Consider the following 18407-nt stretch of genomic DNA (forward strand, 5'->3'; position numbering starts at 1 on the left):
TGCACATGTAATGCCAGTTTGAAACTGGGGATTGATTTAGCATGCCATGGCTCAACTCTGTGCTGTTCTTTTCCTTTGTTTAAATGAAAGAAAATGACAGCTATCCACCAAACAAAGACATCTTCTTGCTCACCATTATTGGCATTTTGTATGGTTCAAATTGTTCTGCTGCCCTTTTGTCTGGCATGACACTGGTGAACGCTCTATTAAGTTCACCCTAGCAAAGGACAACTTATAAGAAATAAGCCAAGAGTATTGGTGTACAATTTGACAAAGACTTGTACATATAAAAGTATGTGGTTTACCAGCTAGAATACAACTGAAAGGCTTTCTTTTATAGCTTTTGATTCAACAATGATATATGTACAAAAAGGCAATGCCAAAAATAAGTACATGTGCTCTGCAAAAGCTCTAGATTTGCTAAAGGTAAAATTGGGGAAAAAGAACCCACTGTATGTGAAACACTCAAGGAAATTATGCAGGGGAAATCGGCCGATGGCATAGATATACACTGGAGCTTCAGGGAAATTCATCTGAGAAAATGTGTATCATCTGAATAGCTTCAGTGTGTTGTTGGTAATATCGGTGTGCTGCTTCTGACGACATGCTTTCTGCATCGCTGAAATATGCCATCATACAAAAGATCGAATTGTACTCCTGCTCTCTCCCGATTTACTATGAAAAAGATGTGATCAGCTTCGATGATTTTGTAGTACCTGCAAGAACAAATTTTGCTTGATACAAATTACCTATGGAATCAGTTGTTAATGCAAGCCAAAATGGTTTATGTTTGATAAAGAAAAAAGAACTCGAAAAGCATTGTTTATGAAGAAAATCAAACAAGTGAAACTAAAGTATGACTTCTACAGTTGAACACATTGATTTTTAGTATAAAAAGCAGTAATGCTTGTAACCATGCTTCTACCTGCACAACTTCTGTGGAATTTATCATATCGATGAAATTCACTGAATCGCAAGTTCTAAACTAGTTTAACTTGCATGGCTATTGTTCAACCTTTCCCCAAAGACAGATTCACAGAGAGAGAGAGCGAGAGAGAGAGAGAGAGAGAGAGAGTTGAATCAAGAATTTACATGTAAGATAGATTGGATGATATACTGGAAATCTTCAACAACATAAAACTACAATGGGTAGAAGTGGCTTACTCTAAGGTTGCAGAAGATCACTTGGATGCTGCAATGTTGTACAGAAAGGTAAAGCTGTGTACTTTGGCTTTCTAAGATTGTGGATTTATGGAAACATATGATGCTATCATGAAAAAAAATGATGATGAGCAGGACTACTAACCAAATTCCTGGTTGCAGAGGATGGCACTTTGAGTCATCCACAACAAGAAGGCTTGGATGTTCAATAGGTAGGCGAGGATGAGTCATGGATATTGTGTTCAGGGCTCCATCATTGTCTGCCCAATCTTCATCCCTGTGCCAACACTCCATGATAGATCTCACATGAGCATTCAAATATGAAAATCTACTTATCAAGAATTTCCATCTCTGGGTGATGAGTCCAAGTAGCAAGAAGAATCACGAACCTGTATCCTTTATAGGGTGGTGATGCATTGGTAGGGAAATGCCACTGGCACATCTGCAACACTCTAACAAAGAGCAAGGGATGGATTCCCAAAATGCTAGAAGGAACAGTCAATCCAAAAATCCTTCTTGTCCTCTTAGTTGCATAGCTGAAATAGAATGTGTTGGGGAAGGTACACAGTCGGGAGTTGAGCTCAAGTGAACCTTGCAGTGTGAGGTCAGGAAGGATCCAGTCGCCAGAAGCGAAAGGCCCGGTGTTACCCAGGAGTAGATCAGCTAGACCTGTAATGCCAGTTTTTCTCCACCCCATCTGAAAATGATCAAATCCAAAGTTGTAGTAGTTTTTAAACCAAGCAATGTCAAGCCAGTCATAAACTATAACTCCTAAGCGACAGAGCTGAAGCAGACATATCGGTTTCATTGATCTTCCACACTCAGGCCTGAAACAAAATTCATGAAGAATTCATGAACAACTGTTTGTGTGTTGAATTCGCCAAAACAAAGCGTGTACTTACTGCATCCCATCATAGTATGTTCTAGTGGTTCCATTGAGTGCACCAGAGAGGGAAGTAACACTCATTACCCAGTCCTCAGAAGTGTCATAGCCACTGAAGGCCTGTCCACAACATACATGTTCTTGATTGCCTACTATTGCCAGCAATTAGATGAGAGAGAAATGAAGTGAATCAAATGGAGCACCTTATCGGCAAGCATCTGCTGCAACACCCTGATGACCTGCACGCCTGCTGAATGCCCAACAAAATGGATTGGATGTTGTTCATTCCATGAAGGATAGTGCCCTGCACCCCAATCAACACAGCAAAGGATGAACAAAATATGAAGTTCTGAGGCCTAATGACCATGCCATTCTACATGACCACATCATCGATTACAATAAGGCAAAGATTTGCTTCTATCTCACCTTGTTCATAGATTTTCCCAAATTGTGAGTGCCCAAAAGTTCTGCTATGCTCCTCTCCATAATCCACCTGCCCTCCTTTCAAATAGTAGAACAATTCCCTTGCCCTGGAATCATAGAGCACAGAAATTTTGTTCTAGCGGATAAAATGATTAGCTCTTAGCCATGGAAAGCCTTCCAATCCACTACAAACACATTTACCTGTCATGGATGCTGGTTAAGGATCCCAAATCCGGCACGAGAACACGGTCATCCTTCTTCTCCGCGCCGGCAAAGTAGGATAAACCTCCAAGCCTCTGCGATCAAGTGACGAACAGGTGAGCGCCATTGCAAGAACGGAGAGACACGCTTAAGCATTCAAGAGATGCCACATGGACAAGCAAAGAATACCCCTTTGCCGAACCCGAAGATCCCATGCACCAACACGATCGGCGGCGGCGAGCCCTCTAACACTGCGACCTTTTCCTTCGTCGTCCTCTGCTCCTCCATCTCTTTGGCTCCCAGGCCGAAAACGTTGGGCTTGAGGCAGTCCGTGAGGACCTGAGAAAGGTCGGATGCCACCGCGGTGCTAAATATGTAGAAGCCGAAAAGCACATGCACTGCCGTGCTGACGAAGAGCTCGGTCAGGCCGAGGACGCCGATCGACAGCCTCGCCATTTCTCCTCGAAGATTCCTACTCTCTGTCTCCCTATGCAAAATGCCACCTTTCCTCTTCCTCCGCCCGAAAACAAGGTTTTTTAGGAACGAATGGATCGAGGAGAGGAGGAAGAGCGAAATGAACGAAGGGTAATAGTCCTCCTCCTCCTTTGCTTCCTCCTGCTATTCTCTCAAAGAATCCTACAAGATATATCTAGATGAAGCACCTCCACCTCCTCCTTGAAATGAATGGATTGAAGAGAGGAGGAACAGAGAGATGAAAGAACTCCTTTTTCTTCCTCCTGCTTCTCTTTCCTCAAAAGAATTCTACAAGATATCAGTCGATAAAGCTCCACCTTGAAATGAATGGAATAAAGAGAGGAGGTAAAGAGAGATAAAATAACTCCTTTTTCTTCCTCCTGCTTCTCTTTCCGCAAAGCCTCCTCCTCCTTCTCCTCCTCCTCCCCACAACAAGGACTTGTGGCAACGAATGCACTGAAGAGAGGATGAAAAGAGAAATGGAAGATGGCTAACGGACTTCCTCCACCTCTGCCTCCTCCTCCTTCCTGCCGTTCCTCTCCCTCTCTCCTATCACATCACACAACATCTTTTACCTTTGGGATAGGAAGGAGAGAGAAAACTATTCCTCCTATTCATAGCACATCCATGGGAAGCTAGGAAGGTGGGAGGAGAGAGACGACTACCTTCTATATATAGCATGGCCTTTGGAGGGTGGGAAGCTAGGAAACACGCACACCTTCTGCCACAATCCTTACAGCAATCAACCTTTCTCTCTCTCTCTCTCTCTCTCTCCCCCCTCTCCCATTCAATTGCTCTGTTGGTTTTTGCTATCATTCCCGCAGCTCGGTCAGTGATTGGCTGCAGCCACCTGTGGGCCAGTATGGCATGTGTCATGGGTGGCACCCACCGATGCCTCTCTGTCTCTCTATCTCTTGCACCCAACAACCAAAGATTGTGCGCCCATTCAATAGATTTGGTATCGAAAGTGTGGGAATAGATTTTTGTTGAATCTTTGGATGAATTCTCGACAAGAAAAAGCTATCGGATTTTTATTCTTTTTTGAATGACATCTTATTTTTATTTTTTTCTTTATCCATAGAGCGTTTCTACTTTTTCTGATCTGAAAAATATTTGTGTTTTATTTTCCCTCTCTTTTTTTAGCTTTTTTCTTAGTCAGATTCGAGGCACTAATAATCAGTCCAATAAATTAAACTGAACCAAATTAATAATAAAAATGTAATAATATGAAAAAAAAAATAAATTTGAAATTTTGTTAAAAATTACAAACATTAGAAACTATTTCGAAAGCATAAAAAAAGTATAATCCAAGTCCTTATTTTTAAAATAACGTTTAAGGATATATAACTATTAGAAATATTTTTAATTCTGTTAAAAATTATAGGCATTGTACTAAAATATTATTTCAAGATATAAATATCTAAAGTTTACTCTGATATGTACTAAATCAATTTATAATTTTTTACTATTCTTATGTTAAAATATAAAATTTATTTCTTAAAATTTTTCTTTTTAATAATTTGTAGGTTTATATAAATAAAAATTATCAAACTACCTTGAATTTATTTGAACCAATTTGAAATTTATTGAATCAAACATACACTGAATCAAGTCAAGAAAAAGACACAAAAATGAAAAAAAAAAAAAAAAGGTTGAGGAACTCTTTGAGGGGTAAGGTTGAAAAGTTAATAAAAATGATGTTTTATATTAAAAAAAAAATGAAAATAGGATGTTAGTTTTTAAAAAAATAGTTAAGATATACAATTTTATCGGGAATTTATCCTTAGTCATTTACGATATAAATGTTTTGAGTCATCAAAATAATTCTTTTTACTTGTAAACATAATATCAAGGTTTATATCTACCAAAATTATGAGGATGGCTTTGTTTTTCTGTTACGGTGGTTTCTTGGAAGAGAAGAATGTATGTATGTATGTATGTATATTTAACTCTCTAGTAGATTACCAGTTGTGTTTGTTTGGAAATGGGAGTCAAAGATTGGGACATAATGGTGTTTGTTTGCTTGTCTGGTTTTTGTGGGGGGGTAAACCTGAGTCAGAAGCAATCCCCATCCTCCAGCTTTATCTTATCCTCACAGCTAATAATGGTGGATGCTGTTTTATTTATTGCCTACTGTGTTTGTGAGCCAGATGAGTTCTTCAGGCAACAAGTGGAGGTGTATGTATGCTTTCTTGGCAGCTAAATTGAGAGAGCCATTCAAATCAGTTTTTTTGTTTCCCTTTTGTTTGGTGTTAAATGTGGAAGTTTAATTTTCCATTGAAAGAAGGCACAAATGTTGCTTATAAAGTTCTGTTTTTAAGAGATTGAAATAGCAGATAAGTTTAGCTTTGCTGATTCTGATAGATGTGGACAGATAACCATATCCCTTTCAATCTATGCAAGTAGGAGAGCAAGTTAAGATTCTTGCCATATCTAAAGGGGAAAAATCAATGAAGTTTGCTTACCTTATTTTAGACTTTGGTTAATTTTGATTCCAATTTGCTGTAAAATGAGGTTATCTTTGCAGGCAAAACATGGCCCATCTTGTGATGCCATAATGGAACATGAAAGGCTTTGTTTGCAGAATGCAGCTTTCCATAACAGGATCAGATGGATTGGAAGAAGAATCTATATATCACATGTTGGTTGCTTCTCTCTCTCTCTCTTTGACACATAGTAGAGATAAGTTGCTTGAAGAATTAGTTTAGTTAAGCTCTATGAGTCACTAAAAACAATCTTAGGATTATTCTTAAAGAGTCAAAAACATTTTCTATATGTGAAGATCCAATTCAGAATGCTTCTACATGACCTGTACATGCTTTTATGACCTGATATGACTTCTGTATCAAGATCAGAAAACAGTGCTCATCAGCAACTCTGTTGGTGCAGAAAAAATATATACAGATTCAGTAAACCAAATATTATCCTCACATTTCAGCTCCAATCCAACTCTTGTTTGTGTGATTCCACTTTGGAAGGTTGACATTGTCATTTAATCTATCTGAATCTGTATAAACCATTGTCAAGTGACACACTTGCAGCAACTTCTAATATAATCACTGACCAATAATATATTTCTTCTTTTTGAAGATTTCTACTTTCTGCAATAGGTAGAACATTCCAGAATAGGCTAGACATTCATTTTAGTGTCAAAGGGTAGGTCACATAAAGCATCAAATCACCAACCACATGCAGAGAGCTAAGAAACATTCAACAGCATGTGGATATTGTAATCTTATCTTGTTTCAGCCAACTTTGTCAGGAATCTCTGGCTGGCACAATTATTTCTGTGATGGATTTAATCATCTGTCACTGAAGATTTTTCTTCCATGGTCAATTTGCTGCCTCCTCTGACAAAGAAATTTATATGATGATATATGTGTCAATCAATAAATGCCATGGCAACAAAATTCTTCAAGGACAAGAAGAATTTCTTGTGCCAATTAAAGGAGCAGCTTCCACCAACCTATTTATGACAAGAAAAAAAGTCCATTGATTCACTTGGTTGGTTTCAGAATCATGTTAATGTCAGTTAACACTCTATGAGATTAAAGAGTTAGGTTTCTTACTTAATCTTCAATTATTGAGTTTGATATAGTAAATTTTTTCTTTTTTTGAAACAACATACTATTGATTGATTCATTTGGTAAATTTCTTAATCCGCATTATCTCAAATAGCTTACTTGAATAAAGGTAATATTTAATTTCCAATGACAAACCAATAAATAAAATAGACATAACACCCTTAGTCTAGCCTATATCGGAAATTAGACAATAATTAAATTTGTATTATAAGGACTTGGTGGAGGTGCCATACAAAATAAAAAGCTCATTCATTCATTCATCTTCATCTTGAAAATAGATAAAAAAACTTGAAAACATTTAAACAAAAATGAGTAGGAAGGTTATATTCTGAATGATCTTTGTGTCGGAAAGTTATGGAATTGAAAATTCAGGAGATGATCACTAAGCCCTTCTTAGTTTTGTTCGTTAAAAGAAAGAAAAGATGGAGGTTCATCAACCAACAACAACCGAATTCTTGGTGAGGTCGTATCACTTTGACTTAGAACACTTGCAGCCAATCAAACAAACCCCAAATTAAATTCTAGACTAACAAAACAAGAAAAGAAATTTGTCCTTTGTTCTACCGCTACATTGTTCTTCCCCACCGAGACATCTTGTCTTTGGTTCTAACTTTTGTCTTTGTTAGGAGTCAAACACCCAACCTTGGAAATGTAGACTAAATTTATGTATAACTTACTTTGGACGTTCTGCTATTCAAACAACTCCAATTCGTCACAAAACTCGTGAACATTGTTCTTGAAAAGGAAGCTTGTGAAAAAGGTATTGAATGTGACGGCTGTGACGCGTTCTTCGTTCGATGCACTGCAGCAATAGTTGAACTGCCGACGTCTCTGCCTTCAATGTGTCCATTGTGTTGGATGTGGGAGAAGCATAGTAGCTTGCAATGCTACATAATTTTGAAGCAAACAAGAGAAACTAAGGAGATGAAGAGGTTCACTTGACGAGTCCATTCTAGGGCTACAAACTGTGGACTATTTATTACTTTAGATTCGATCATTAAGTGTTTTTTATTAATTAAAAAAATATTATATGAAATAGTATTCATAATGCTCATACATCAACTCGACCATTTAGGCCATAGTTTGAGACAATAACATCTTTACAATATTTTGAACTAACATTACATACTAATGTATTCAACAAATCTATAACTAATGTAATGTATTACATTATGATCATGTTAACTAAGTAAGTCCCTTTCCCTTTTCTTTTCTATACATTATGATCTATAACTAATGTAATGTAAAGTATTCAACAAATCTTCTTTAATAAAAAAAGAAGATTTGAGGATAATTAAAAGAATATCATGTATCAGTTTTCCTGGATATCTTTTCTTTTGTATGTATATATAAGTAAAAGATTTGAGGGTACTTAAAAGACTACAATGTATCAGTTTTTCTAGATATCTTTTCTTTTATATGTATATATATATATATATAAGATTTGAGGATAATTAAAAGAATATATCAGTTACCTTTATATAGGGCCATATGCTTGAACACGTGCAATCCGTGGTAGTTGAATAAACTGCCCAAACCGACGGGTATATAGAACAGCTCAACGTACGCATCAATAAGATGCATTACTGCATCATTCTCCCACGAGTATCAAAAATGCCAATCGCACAGAATCATCATGGGAACCATGAAACCTTTCAAACAAAAGAGCAACAAGAACCAACAGCATCGGATCCAGCCACATCCATTTTATTTTTATTGCATCATACATCTCTCGCTTCCTAGAGGGAGAAATTAGTGACAAACTGTCGGGGAACACTGAACAGGTCCTTCCCTGCGAAAGGGGATGACCACTCATGCGACCCTGATGGATATGAAGAGTCCATTACATGGCCACTACCGTCCTGCAACCCTGGGATGTAGGCGCTGCTTGCTACACTCATAACTGGCCTTGCAACTTTTCCGCCCATAAACATCGTTGACCATGTAGAGGATAAGCGGTTGCTCTTCAAGGATGGCCTCAATAGCGTCATGTCCAAGCTCCAGTCGATGGAGGTGTAGTCACAAGGTGCATATCCACCCGAACTCCAATCCAGTGGCGATGGCACAGAGGACCCAGACCCGGTGAAGAGGCCAAGTGAAGATGGCGCTGCGAGTGATGCTGGTGATGTACTTGTGTTGTTCGACGAGCCACCCCCTCCTGTCGCAAATGATTCCGCAGCGCTAGTAGCGGAAGTTTGGAAATGGTTCTTGGGAGCGAATTCTTGGGCGCTAGAACCATTCAAGCCCATGAAGGGTAAGTTCTGTCCGTGACCCTTACTCGCCACCTTCATTGCCTCCATGCTGGAGATACCATTTGAATACCATCCTGTGGAAGATGGAGGGGAAGCACTGCCGAGGTTTGTGGAAGAGGGATTTTGCTTAGCTGTGACTGAATGGGGGCGTTGCAGTACAATAACAGGCTCCCTCAATGTTCCTGTTGGCATGATGGCCTTTGCTTCACTGCTTGCCATTGCGCATTGATTAGTTGGAGGTGCGGCTACCTGCAAAGAGGGCGAAGAGCTTGAAATTGATGGAGCAGAGGCGGTACTCGGCCACCTTTTCTCCATCGGGGCAGCAACTTGTGGTTTTCCCCAGTCCGCCTTAGGCTGTATTTTTCTCAAAGACTGCAAATTCTTATTTGAGGACTCCACAGCTCCCGCAGCCACTGCTTTGATATGGTTTAGATCTCGCTCACCTCTTCTCTGTTGCTTAGTGCGAAACGAAGCCACTTCCTTCTGCTGGGGTCTTAAAGCTGCATTTTGGACAGAAATTATGGTTTTATTGTCGAGACCACTTGCTATGACAGGGTCACTTGATTCTTCCAACTTTGATGGAAGTGCTTTTGATTCTTGTTTATGTGTCTTTAAAGTCTCTTCAGCCTTTTCCAAGTCACCCTCCGATGCAACTACAGCCCTTTCAACCTCCTGCTTCGCGCACTTGAACTTCACCTCCAAATCTGAAATTTTTGCAAGCTCCATGGTGATATCAATTTTCAAGTTGACACCACCATCTATGTTCACAGTGGTTTGCTGTTTACTCTCTTCCCCAACTTCAAGGAGCCAAGCAATGGACTCTTCAACACGTCCTTCATTTTGAATAAGCGCCATTGTTGCTTGTTCGGAAGAGAAGCCCATTGCTACTAGTTTCTGAGCAAGCATCTCTAGTTTCCTAGACATGAGGTACCCACTACAACGCTCGTGTAGCTCCTGTGCCCGTCTCTCCTTTTGACGTTGATGCTTTCTCTCATTTTTCAGTCGAATCTTCTCACGCTTGTCAGTATCACAATCGGTTACAGGTTCTATGCGAGCTGCATTACTAGTTGTAATTTTCTCCTTCTGATCCTCTGACTCACCAGAATAGCTATTATGGTTAGACATTGAGTCAGAGTCACCTGCTGTACCAAATGAACTACAAGAATGCTCCTCTGTTTCATCTATGATCCTAAAACATCCATTGTGTTGGCCTGTTGTCAAGGAACCAGAGATCATTGTATCAAAAGCATGGAATGTCCCTAAATCTGGATTGTATGCACTTGAAGGAGCACCATTTCCATAGTTAAGAGGAGCAGCAGAGGGTTTTAAAGAAACTTTTGCTTGTTCCTTGGCTGGCTTGGTGGACAATTTGTCCTTTGACTTAGATTTGGATGCTGGCGACATTCCTAATGATTTTAACCACTGTAAACTTCCTGCAAAAAGAATAGGGATAATTTGCTTAATAACTGGGCCACCCTCAAATGATTCAATCACTTAGCACTACAAGGACCCTGACAGAGGAACAGGAAAGGATATCAACCAAATGTTCAACCATATATAAAAAAATTAGAGTGAAATGAGTGCATCCAAAAAGACAACACAACACAAAAAAGAATGAATGATACAGTCACCCATTCTCTTTCACAATCACAATACAACTCTTTAATCCACACGAGATAGAGAATAAGGGCAAGATGAATTGCTACAATGGGGCATCTTTTACATAGCATATAAAGAAAAAGTAGAACACAATGTCCTGCTGTAAGTACTGCTCAACAAGTTTCTGTTGAATCCCGGATTTTACTGATGAAATCAATTTATGAATTTACGATCTAATCTGTCCATTGAGAAAAGTAATGTAGGACTAATTTTGATCATAAAAAGGTGAAACAATTATAGTAGTAGAATCAGACATTGGGCCAGAGTCAGAGATCAAGCATCAGAACGAAATAATCGGACATTGTGCCAAGATCGAACATTGCGAGAGTCAACATGCCGATGGGTCGGGCGATAAGCCAAAGGTTCGGACGACGCACCGGAAGTTCGCCAGGAGTTCGGATGAACAAATGACATGCTGAACAACTTAGATTTCATGTCTCAAAATTGTTGAAGTATTAATTGTCATAGTTAGGTCTTAATTGTCGTAGTTAGGTCGTAAATTGAGTTAGTTTTGGGTGTAACCCTACTAACTCAATTAGGGGCCCTTTGGGCTTGATTTGGGGCTGAGTTAGGCTCATTGGAAGGCCCATTTAGTGACCCAGGGTTAGGTCAAGCGGTGGCACCGCCAGACCAGGCAATCGAACCGTCTATAAGTTGGAAAAGTACGAAATGTACTTTTTTCGAAAGACACGTCGGTGGTACCACTAGTGTCAGGCGATGGAATCGCCCAGACACAGTCTCCTAGATTGTGTCAAGCGATAGTATCGTTAGTTGTCAAGGGTGCAGGCGGTGGTACCGCCAATACCCCTGAAATCGGGGATGAGACATATTTTGGCTCTATTTTTGAAATCATTCGGGGTCTATAAATACCCCACTCTTTCCTGCTTGAAAAAGCATGAAAAGAGAATAAAAAGTCTTGTGATTCTAAGTTGAAAAGTTATGAAAAAGTGCTAAATGTGCTTCTCCTCCTCAAAGTTTTGTGATCATTCTAAGAGAGGTGTAAGACTTGTAAAGGTTATCTCTTAAACCTGTGAAAAAGAAAAAGAGTTGTAAGAGAGTATTTGATCTTCGCCCATTGAAAGAAGATCGTTAATGAACGCCGGTGGTCTCGACGGAAGAGGAATCGGGAGTGAACGTAGATCGCGACAACCAAACCACTATAAACTCGGTTTGCATTTTTATTCTACTATTCATTCTCATTACTAACTAATTTACTTGCTCACTACTTTACAAACGTTTCAAGTTAAACTCATTTCCGATACGACCTTTATCAAACAAAATTACTTTACGAACATTTCAAGTTAAACTCATTTTCGATATGGCCTTTATCGAACGAAAATTTTGAATCAACATAATTTTTACGAAAGCACTAACTAACCCCCCCATCTTAGTACCGAAATGGTCCTAACAATTTCCTACCTTATCATAATTGACAAAGTCATTTAAAGATGAAACAAGTCCAAGTAAGACTTGGATGACCAACTCAAGTTACAGTAAGGGTTTCTTCTTCACAAGCGAGGTTATAAAAACAACACGTCTTTGTGCACCTAAAAGACCGCATATGTTGACCCTCCCTTGACCCCTCGATTGACGGAAGCCTCATGCATTAGGCAATTGGTTTAAATTCATCCTCTTCTTGTTTCACAAATCAAAAGAGAATTTTGCAAGGGCCCATCTTTAGATTTCTTCTTTTTTGTGTTTAACAACAAGAATAAAATTAGGGTTGTGATTTACAAAGCACTAAACGTCAAAAGACACCAAGGTCCCAAAACGCTTGAGGCGTTAGGCGCTCGCCCAAGCGAAGCAAGTTTCTCTGAAATATTAAAATATAAAAAATATATAATATAATTAAATAAATATGATTATTTAAATAAAAATATAACAGTAAATTAAAAATCTAATGTTAACAATATATTACTTATTGTTAATAGTAGTTATAGGGGGAGAAAAGAATCGTTAACAATAACAAAGGGGGATAAAAGGGTCACTGACAGTGGAAACCGATAATGGAAAGTGGTACCAACAGCGTTGAGAAACTAACAGCAGTAATGGTGGAGGATTAATTTAAGACAGCTATGGCAACACTGAGAACGGCAACGACGGAACCTGCGGACAGCAGCAACGACAACGGTGGAAGTTCTAGAGGGCGTCCGTCGGTGGCGGCAAAGGAACCTGCGATCCTCTCCCTCGACAATGGAAGGAATTGCACACGAAGTGACAGTGGAAGGAAGTTACAGGCTCTTGCTAGGCCGTCGAACCCGTCCATCAGCGACAGAGGAAGGCTCGATCTGCTGTGTATGCAACGGAGGCAACGATAGAAAGTGTCGGCGGCGGAGGTAGAAGCAATGCTAGGGTTGACTCGGGGTCGCGAGCATGAAGGGTGGCTTTTGAGGGTAAGAACTGCATTACTAACTACTGTTGAACTGAACCAAACTTAAAAAGTCTGGATCGGTGGCCTTATTTGAACCGGGTGCTCGCCCGACGCGCCTAACACTTGGGTTCGGGCGAGCGCCCTAGCAGTGCCTCATTGAAGCGCACTGCCTGGTCCACACACGAGGCACTCGGGCCTTGCCTTGCTTGAGCGCCCAAGCCCCTATTTAAATGACTGAATTAGAGGACATGCTTTGGTACAATGGTAAAGTTGTTCATTTTCGACCGGAAAGACTTAAGGTTTGAGTCACAAAAATAGCATATCCCATGTTGGTGAAAGCCTTGTGCACTAGGTACATTCTTTTTGATAAGAATGAGATTAAATGTGGATAAATAGGTTTGGAAAAATTGAGTCACCGGCAGACACAACACATGCATAGATAAACTCAAAGCATTTGTACATTTAAAACAAAATGAACTGTGGACAATTGGGATCCACACAGATTCATGATTGGATTGGAATAATACTTACAGCAAAGAAGAATATACCCAAAGCAATTGGTTATTGCCACAGAAGCACTTATAGTGAAAGTCCAAGAGTTGATGCAATGTGCTCAGACAAGTCCTAGAAAAATAATTAATCATTCTTTCTCATTTGGGGTCTTAGCATTTCCTTGGTCATATAAACTAGTTGGAGAAGAGATCCAAAAATTTTTGAAGAAACAACTATTTGCATCTCAAAGATGACAGATACTTTCTTCAAATGATCCCATTCATGTAAAGAAAGGATATAATAAGTGGACAGAAAGAAAAAGAAATATATGTACAGAATCGTACATGAATTACACCAAAGGCGATCAATAAGCAGGTTTGTAAATGGATAGCAATTATGTAGATAATGTTAAGTATGCTGAATGTTTCACGAACATATATCTACCTACTTTGTAATATATTTGCAAAGGAGCAAAGGGACTTTGGATATTTTGAAGCCATGTTGAACTAAAAATGCTTATTTTCTATTAACATACTTCTCCACATTTTACTTTTTGAATCAAGAACTAAAAGTACTTGCACAAGAAATAAATAATTTGTGAGAAAAAAGCAGACAAATCCACAAACAATGTACGTTTTAATTCAAATGGCTAACATAAAAAAATGTCATTTCTTTCAAAATCAAGTTGTACTGCATCAACAAATAAGGAGTCAAGATTTCTTAATTGTTCACTATATATATTGGAATCTCCAATTTCCCTAGTAAAAGCAAAAGTTTAAAAGATATTTAACAGAATTATTTTACTAAATGGTTACATCTATAGATTGCCAAAGCTTCATTGTGCATGTCATGAGTGTCAATCAATCACTATTACACATCAAAGCATGAGCACCGAGAAAGCAAGGTATTTAAGAAGAAAAACAAAAGAGAGATGCTAAATCATAAGTTATGATATCAAACTCCACAGCCATCATCAATCAGTAACAATTCAGTGAAGTTAAATAAACAGATACACTAAGTGGTCATTACGAAATGCAAAATATCCAGCTGTAAAGATTCTATGTCGGATACACATAATTTGAACGGAAATCTAAGCACAAAGAGCTGAACGGCATCTAACAACCACTCTGGACGAAACTATGAAGCATGTGTACACACCAATAGACAAATCTTTATGATTCAAACAAGCAAAAAATTATCACAAACAGAAAGGATTTTATAGAGCCCTGAACACCATATTTTAAACGTAGATGCAGACACATCCCGACTTAACCATTTGACACAGGAAAAGGAACCTCTTTAGCAAAAGCCACGAGATTTCACAGTCACACCCAAAAGACCAAACACCACGAAACGTCAAGAAAACAACCGCTAAATGGAAATTTTCTTACCGTGATTCACCATCGAAATTCGAGCAATCAACAATTCAAATCAACATAATTAATCAAATTAAAGCCCCACGCCCCCACAATCCAAACCCTAATTGAGATTCCCCAAGAGGATCCGCCCCGATGAACCTCACGAGAAACATAGAAGAAAAGGCGTAATTCAAATGGAACCGAGAATCTACGCAGAACAAATACAACCCTTAGCAATTAAACGGAAATCGAGACAAGATCCATAGCAAAAGAAACAAGAGCAGATCAATGCGTCGCAATAGGAACGGGGTAGGAGAAAGGAGTGGACGTAAACCTGGGGGCAGGGTCTGACGACGGGATCGATCGCCTGAGGAGCAAAGTTAGGGGCTTTCGACGAATGGGACAACTGGGTGGGACGAGCGAAGCTCCTTCTCTCGATCTCGTCTTCCTCGCCCGCTCCTATTTCGCTGTTGGTGGCGACGCACGGACGTGAGGGGATCATTAAATCGCAACTACAGAGAGAAAGTTTGGGGTCCGGATTTTTCCTTGAAATAAATTTAGGGGCAAAAAAAAAAAAAAAAAAAAAAAAAAATATATATATATATATATATATATATATATATATATATATATATATATATCCCCCCACCAAAATAAACAAGTCATTGTGGTTAATCTTCTTTAGCTAATTATCATTTCACTAACTGTTATTTAAAAGACATTAGTAACCTTTACAATCTCATTTTGGTTATATGAATATTAGATTTAAATTATTTTCAACTCAATTAGTTACATTTACTATATTTAGTCATGAGTTTATTATATTCATCCCTTAGGATTCTAGTTGAATATATATTTATTACAAGATATATTACTGCTAGTTAATCTTCATTCGCTATGTATCATTGTGGTTGACGGATATTACGTTTTATTTTAATTAGTTAATATTAACTATTTTTAGTCATGGATATATATATATATATATATATATATATATATATATATAAATTTGAGATAAATATATTTTTTCGATAACCGAAAGGCATTAATATCTTTAAAAAAATTTAATTTTAACCCTAGAAAAATTAAATTATTTGGCAACACTTTCACACCTTGAAAGACACAATTGTAAAATAAAAATTTTGGCTAACAAAAAGATATAGATCACACCATCTTGAATAAAAAGTAAATACTATTTATAAAAACACTTGACATGTTAATATGGGGGACTTAATGGGGCTGCATTGAGGGTAGCTAACACGTATGACCGTTTGGGGGAAAATAGGCATAGAGATGTAGGGAAAAAGGAGTCGCTCAGAGGAGCAGGCATATGAGATTGACATTCAGAGGAATGACCAACCCTTCACGTAAGAGGTACCATGAGGACAAGCAAGCTGGGAAGAATGCATTGCGCATAAAGGTTGCGATGGCTAAGTTTGAGCTACATCTCAACATTGGCAACCATACTTGATAGTGCTCAAGACAAGCGAGGGACTTGGTAAAGGATGAGACCATGTAAGGTGGAATGAGTTGTTCAGCGATCGAAAGAGTTGTGCAAAGCTCACAGAGGTGAGGGAAATTGCTAACTTGAAGAATTTGGTACTCATACAAAGGCTTTTATGCGAACGATAGAGTGTTTGTGGTCATCCCAAGGCGACCGAAACTCGGCTCTATGGAGCATTGAAACTTTCTCTTCAGCATGAGAAGGATACGTCTATAGGAGACTAAAGTGTGTAGCGAGTTCAGTATGTTGCTAGGCCTTGAGGGGTGCAGTAAGGGTTGTATTTACGTGGAGTCATAATTTAGCATGTGCGTTTGCAAGAGGCAGAATAAGGGGATGGTAGTTTCTGAAACTTTCAGAGAGAAGGAAGCGAAAAGAGAAGTTGCTCCAATAGGATATATATCTAGGAGGGATAAGTCCCAGCTCTCCAGAGGGAGAACCATGTGCAATTGATCGCATATGTTGAGAAGGAGTACCTTAAAAATAACTTCATAAAGCTCAACATACTGAGCGAGTGACGAGGAGTCATCGCATAATCTCGCTTGAGATAGTGCATTAGAGGGATGCATTGCGAGATCAAGTGGGGGAGTGATTCAAGGCAACACAAATGATGGTACACTTGGAGTCGATATGGAGATCAGACTCAATGGAGGGCTGACCTGTGGAATGGTGGGCATGAGGACCATCATCAACTTAATGCAAATTAAGGAGTGGAGCAACTTGGGTGTAACTTGGCGAAGTACCCAAGCTGCATGAAGGGAGCTGACATAGAAGATGAAATATGGAGTAGAGGTACAGAGCTTTCCTTCGATAGAGGTCAAAGACATGGACTCTTATAGAGGCAAGAGCGGGATCATATCGTTCCATGGGTCTCTCATTCTGATGAAGCGGGTCCATCCTGCATGGTGCTAAAGATGAAGGGAGCTTCGAGGCATATGCACCTTACCTCATAGAAGCATTTGACAGAGGAACTGAGGCGACTCAACTTGTAGAGGCGAAGTTGGGTTCAAAAGACCTTGTCACGAGGCAAGAGGACACAAAGGCATGTACTCTTGAAGAATATGTCACAATGCTACCATTCAAGTTGCCATGAAGGATGTGATGTACAGCGGAGATTGTGCTGGTAGGGACAGAGACCCAGGATCCAAAGAATGGTGCATTAATTTTAGAGAAGTCGGTGGACTTCGGGAGCTACTAGGCGATGGATTGTCCTAGAGCGGTGTTTCGTCTAGGAGTGACCCGAGAGCGGGTGGATGAAGGTCGATTGTCAAATGAACAAATACAATCGAAGATGAAAAAGGCCCTGTAATGTGTTGGTAGAGGCCACAAATGGAGGGATCACAATCTGAGTTCATCCCATGATGATCAGAATGCAATGGAGATGTTACTAGGAGGTGACATGGTACAATAGATCATGGTGGAATAGTTCATGATAATGCGATACACACAAATATAGTCCCGTAAGAGACTATATCATATAGAGGTATGATCAGGAGCTATTGAGAGCTCTACTTCGGTGAACAGCATGACGACAAGAAGGGCAATAGATTCAATGAGTAAAAGTCATGGTACTATAGAGGCAGGTCTTCCGTATGTGCATCGAATTTTGCATCAGATGAAAGCCTTGGTCATCAGCATATGGGGGTTATGTATCACTGAGGGAAAAGTTCGAATGCAAGTACCAGTAAGTCCCATGGGAGGAACTTGATTATGTAGAGGTATAATCAGAGTAACTGGAGAGTTGGACTGCTCTATAGCTCATATTCGCTTAAGGGAGCTTGACAAGTCAAAGGACAAGGCCGAATAAGCGAACGTTGCTACCAAGGATGTTAAGAAGAATAGAATAAGTGCAAACCATATAACATGATGGCAAAGGCCATATATGAGAGTTGCAGTCTATTTTTCTATTGATCAAGGGCTTATAGAACATATAGGTGTTGAAGTAGAGGGTAAAAAGGGGTGAAGAAGCGACGATGAGTCCATCGGGACTTAGCTACCCAAAACTAAGCATCGATTAGAATAGAGATGGACTCGAAGGAGTGCCACAG

At 39.2% G+C, this 18407-nt stretch overlaps 2 protein-coding genes across 2 annotated transcripts; both read right to left on the minus strand.

The window, feature by feature from the left end:
- Window positions 1-314: 314 nt before the first annotated feature.
- Window positions 315-3892, minus strand: LOC103998219 (uncharacterized). Its single transcript, XM_009419628.3, has 8 exons — window positions 2858-3892; window positions 2669-2763; window positions 2471-2574; window positions 2248-2348; window positions 2064-2164; window positions 1551-1988; window positions 1307-1438; window positions 315-716 (listed from the first exon to the last, which is right to left on the minus strand). Exons 1-8 carry the CDS (start codon window positions 3122-3124, stop codon window positions 563-565), a joined length of 1392 nt encoding a protein of 463 aa, XP_009417903.2. The 5' UTR covers window positions 3125-3892; the 3' UTR covers window positions 315-562.
- Window positions 3893-8409: 4517 nt separating this feature from the next.
- Window positions 8410-15345, minus strand: LOC135593277 (uncharacterized). Its single transcript, XM_065083181.1, has 2 exons — window positions 15193-15345; window positions 8410-10411 (listed from the first exon to the last, which is right to left on the minus strand). The coding sequence occupies exon 2, from the start codon at window positions 10380-10382 to the stop codon at window positions 8466-8468; it is 1917 nt and encodes a 638-aa protein (XP_064939253.1). The 5' UTR covers window positions 10383-10411; window positions 15193-15345; the 3' UTR covers window positions 8410-8465.
- Between the last annotated feature and the right edge of the window lie 3062 nt (window positions 15346-18407).

This window comes from Musa acuminata, chromosome BXJ1-9 (genome assembly GCF_036884655.1).
Source record: "Musa acuminata AAA Group cultivar baxijiao chromosome BXJ1-9, Cavendish_Baxijiao_AAA, whole genome shotgun sequence".
NCBI classification, from domain to species: domain Eukaryota; kingdom Viridiplantae; phylum Streptophyta; class Magnoliopsida; order Zingiberales; family Musaceae; genus Musa; species Musa acuminata.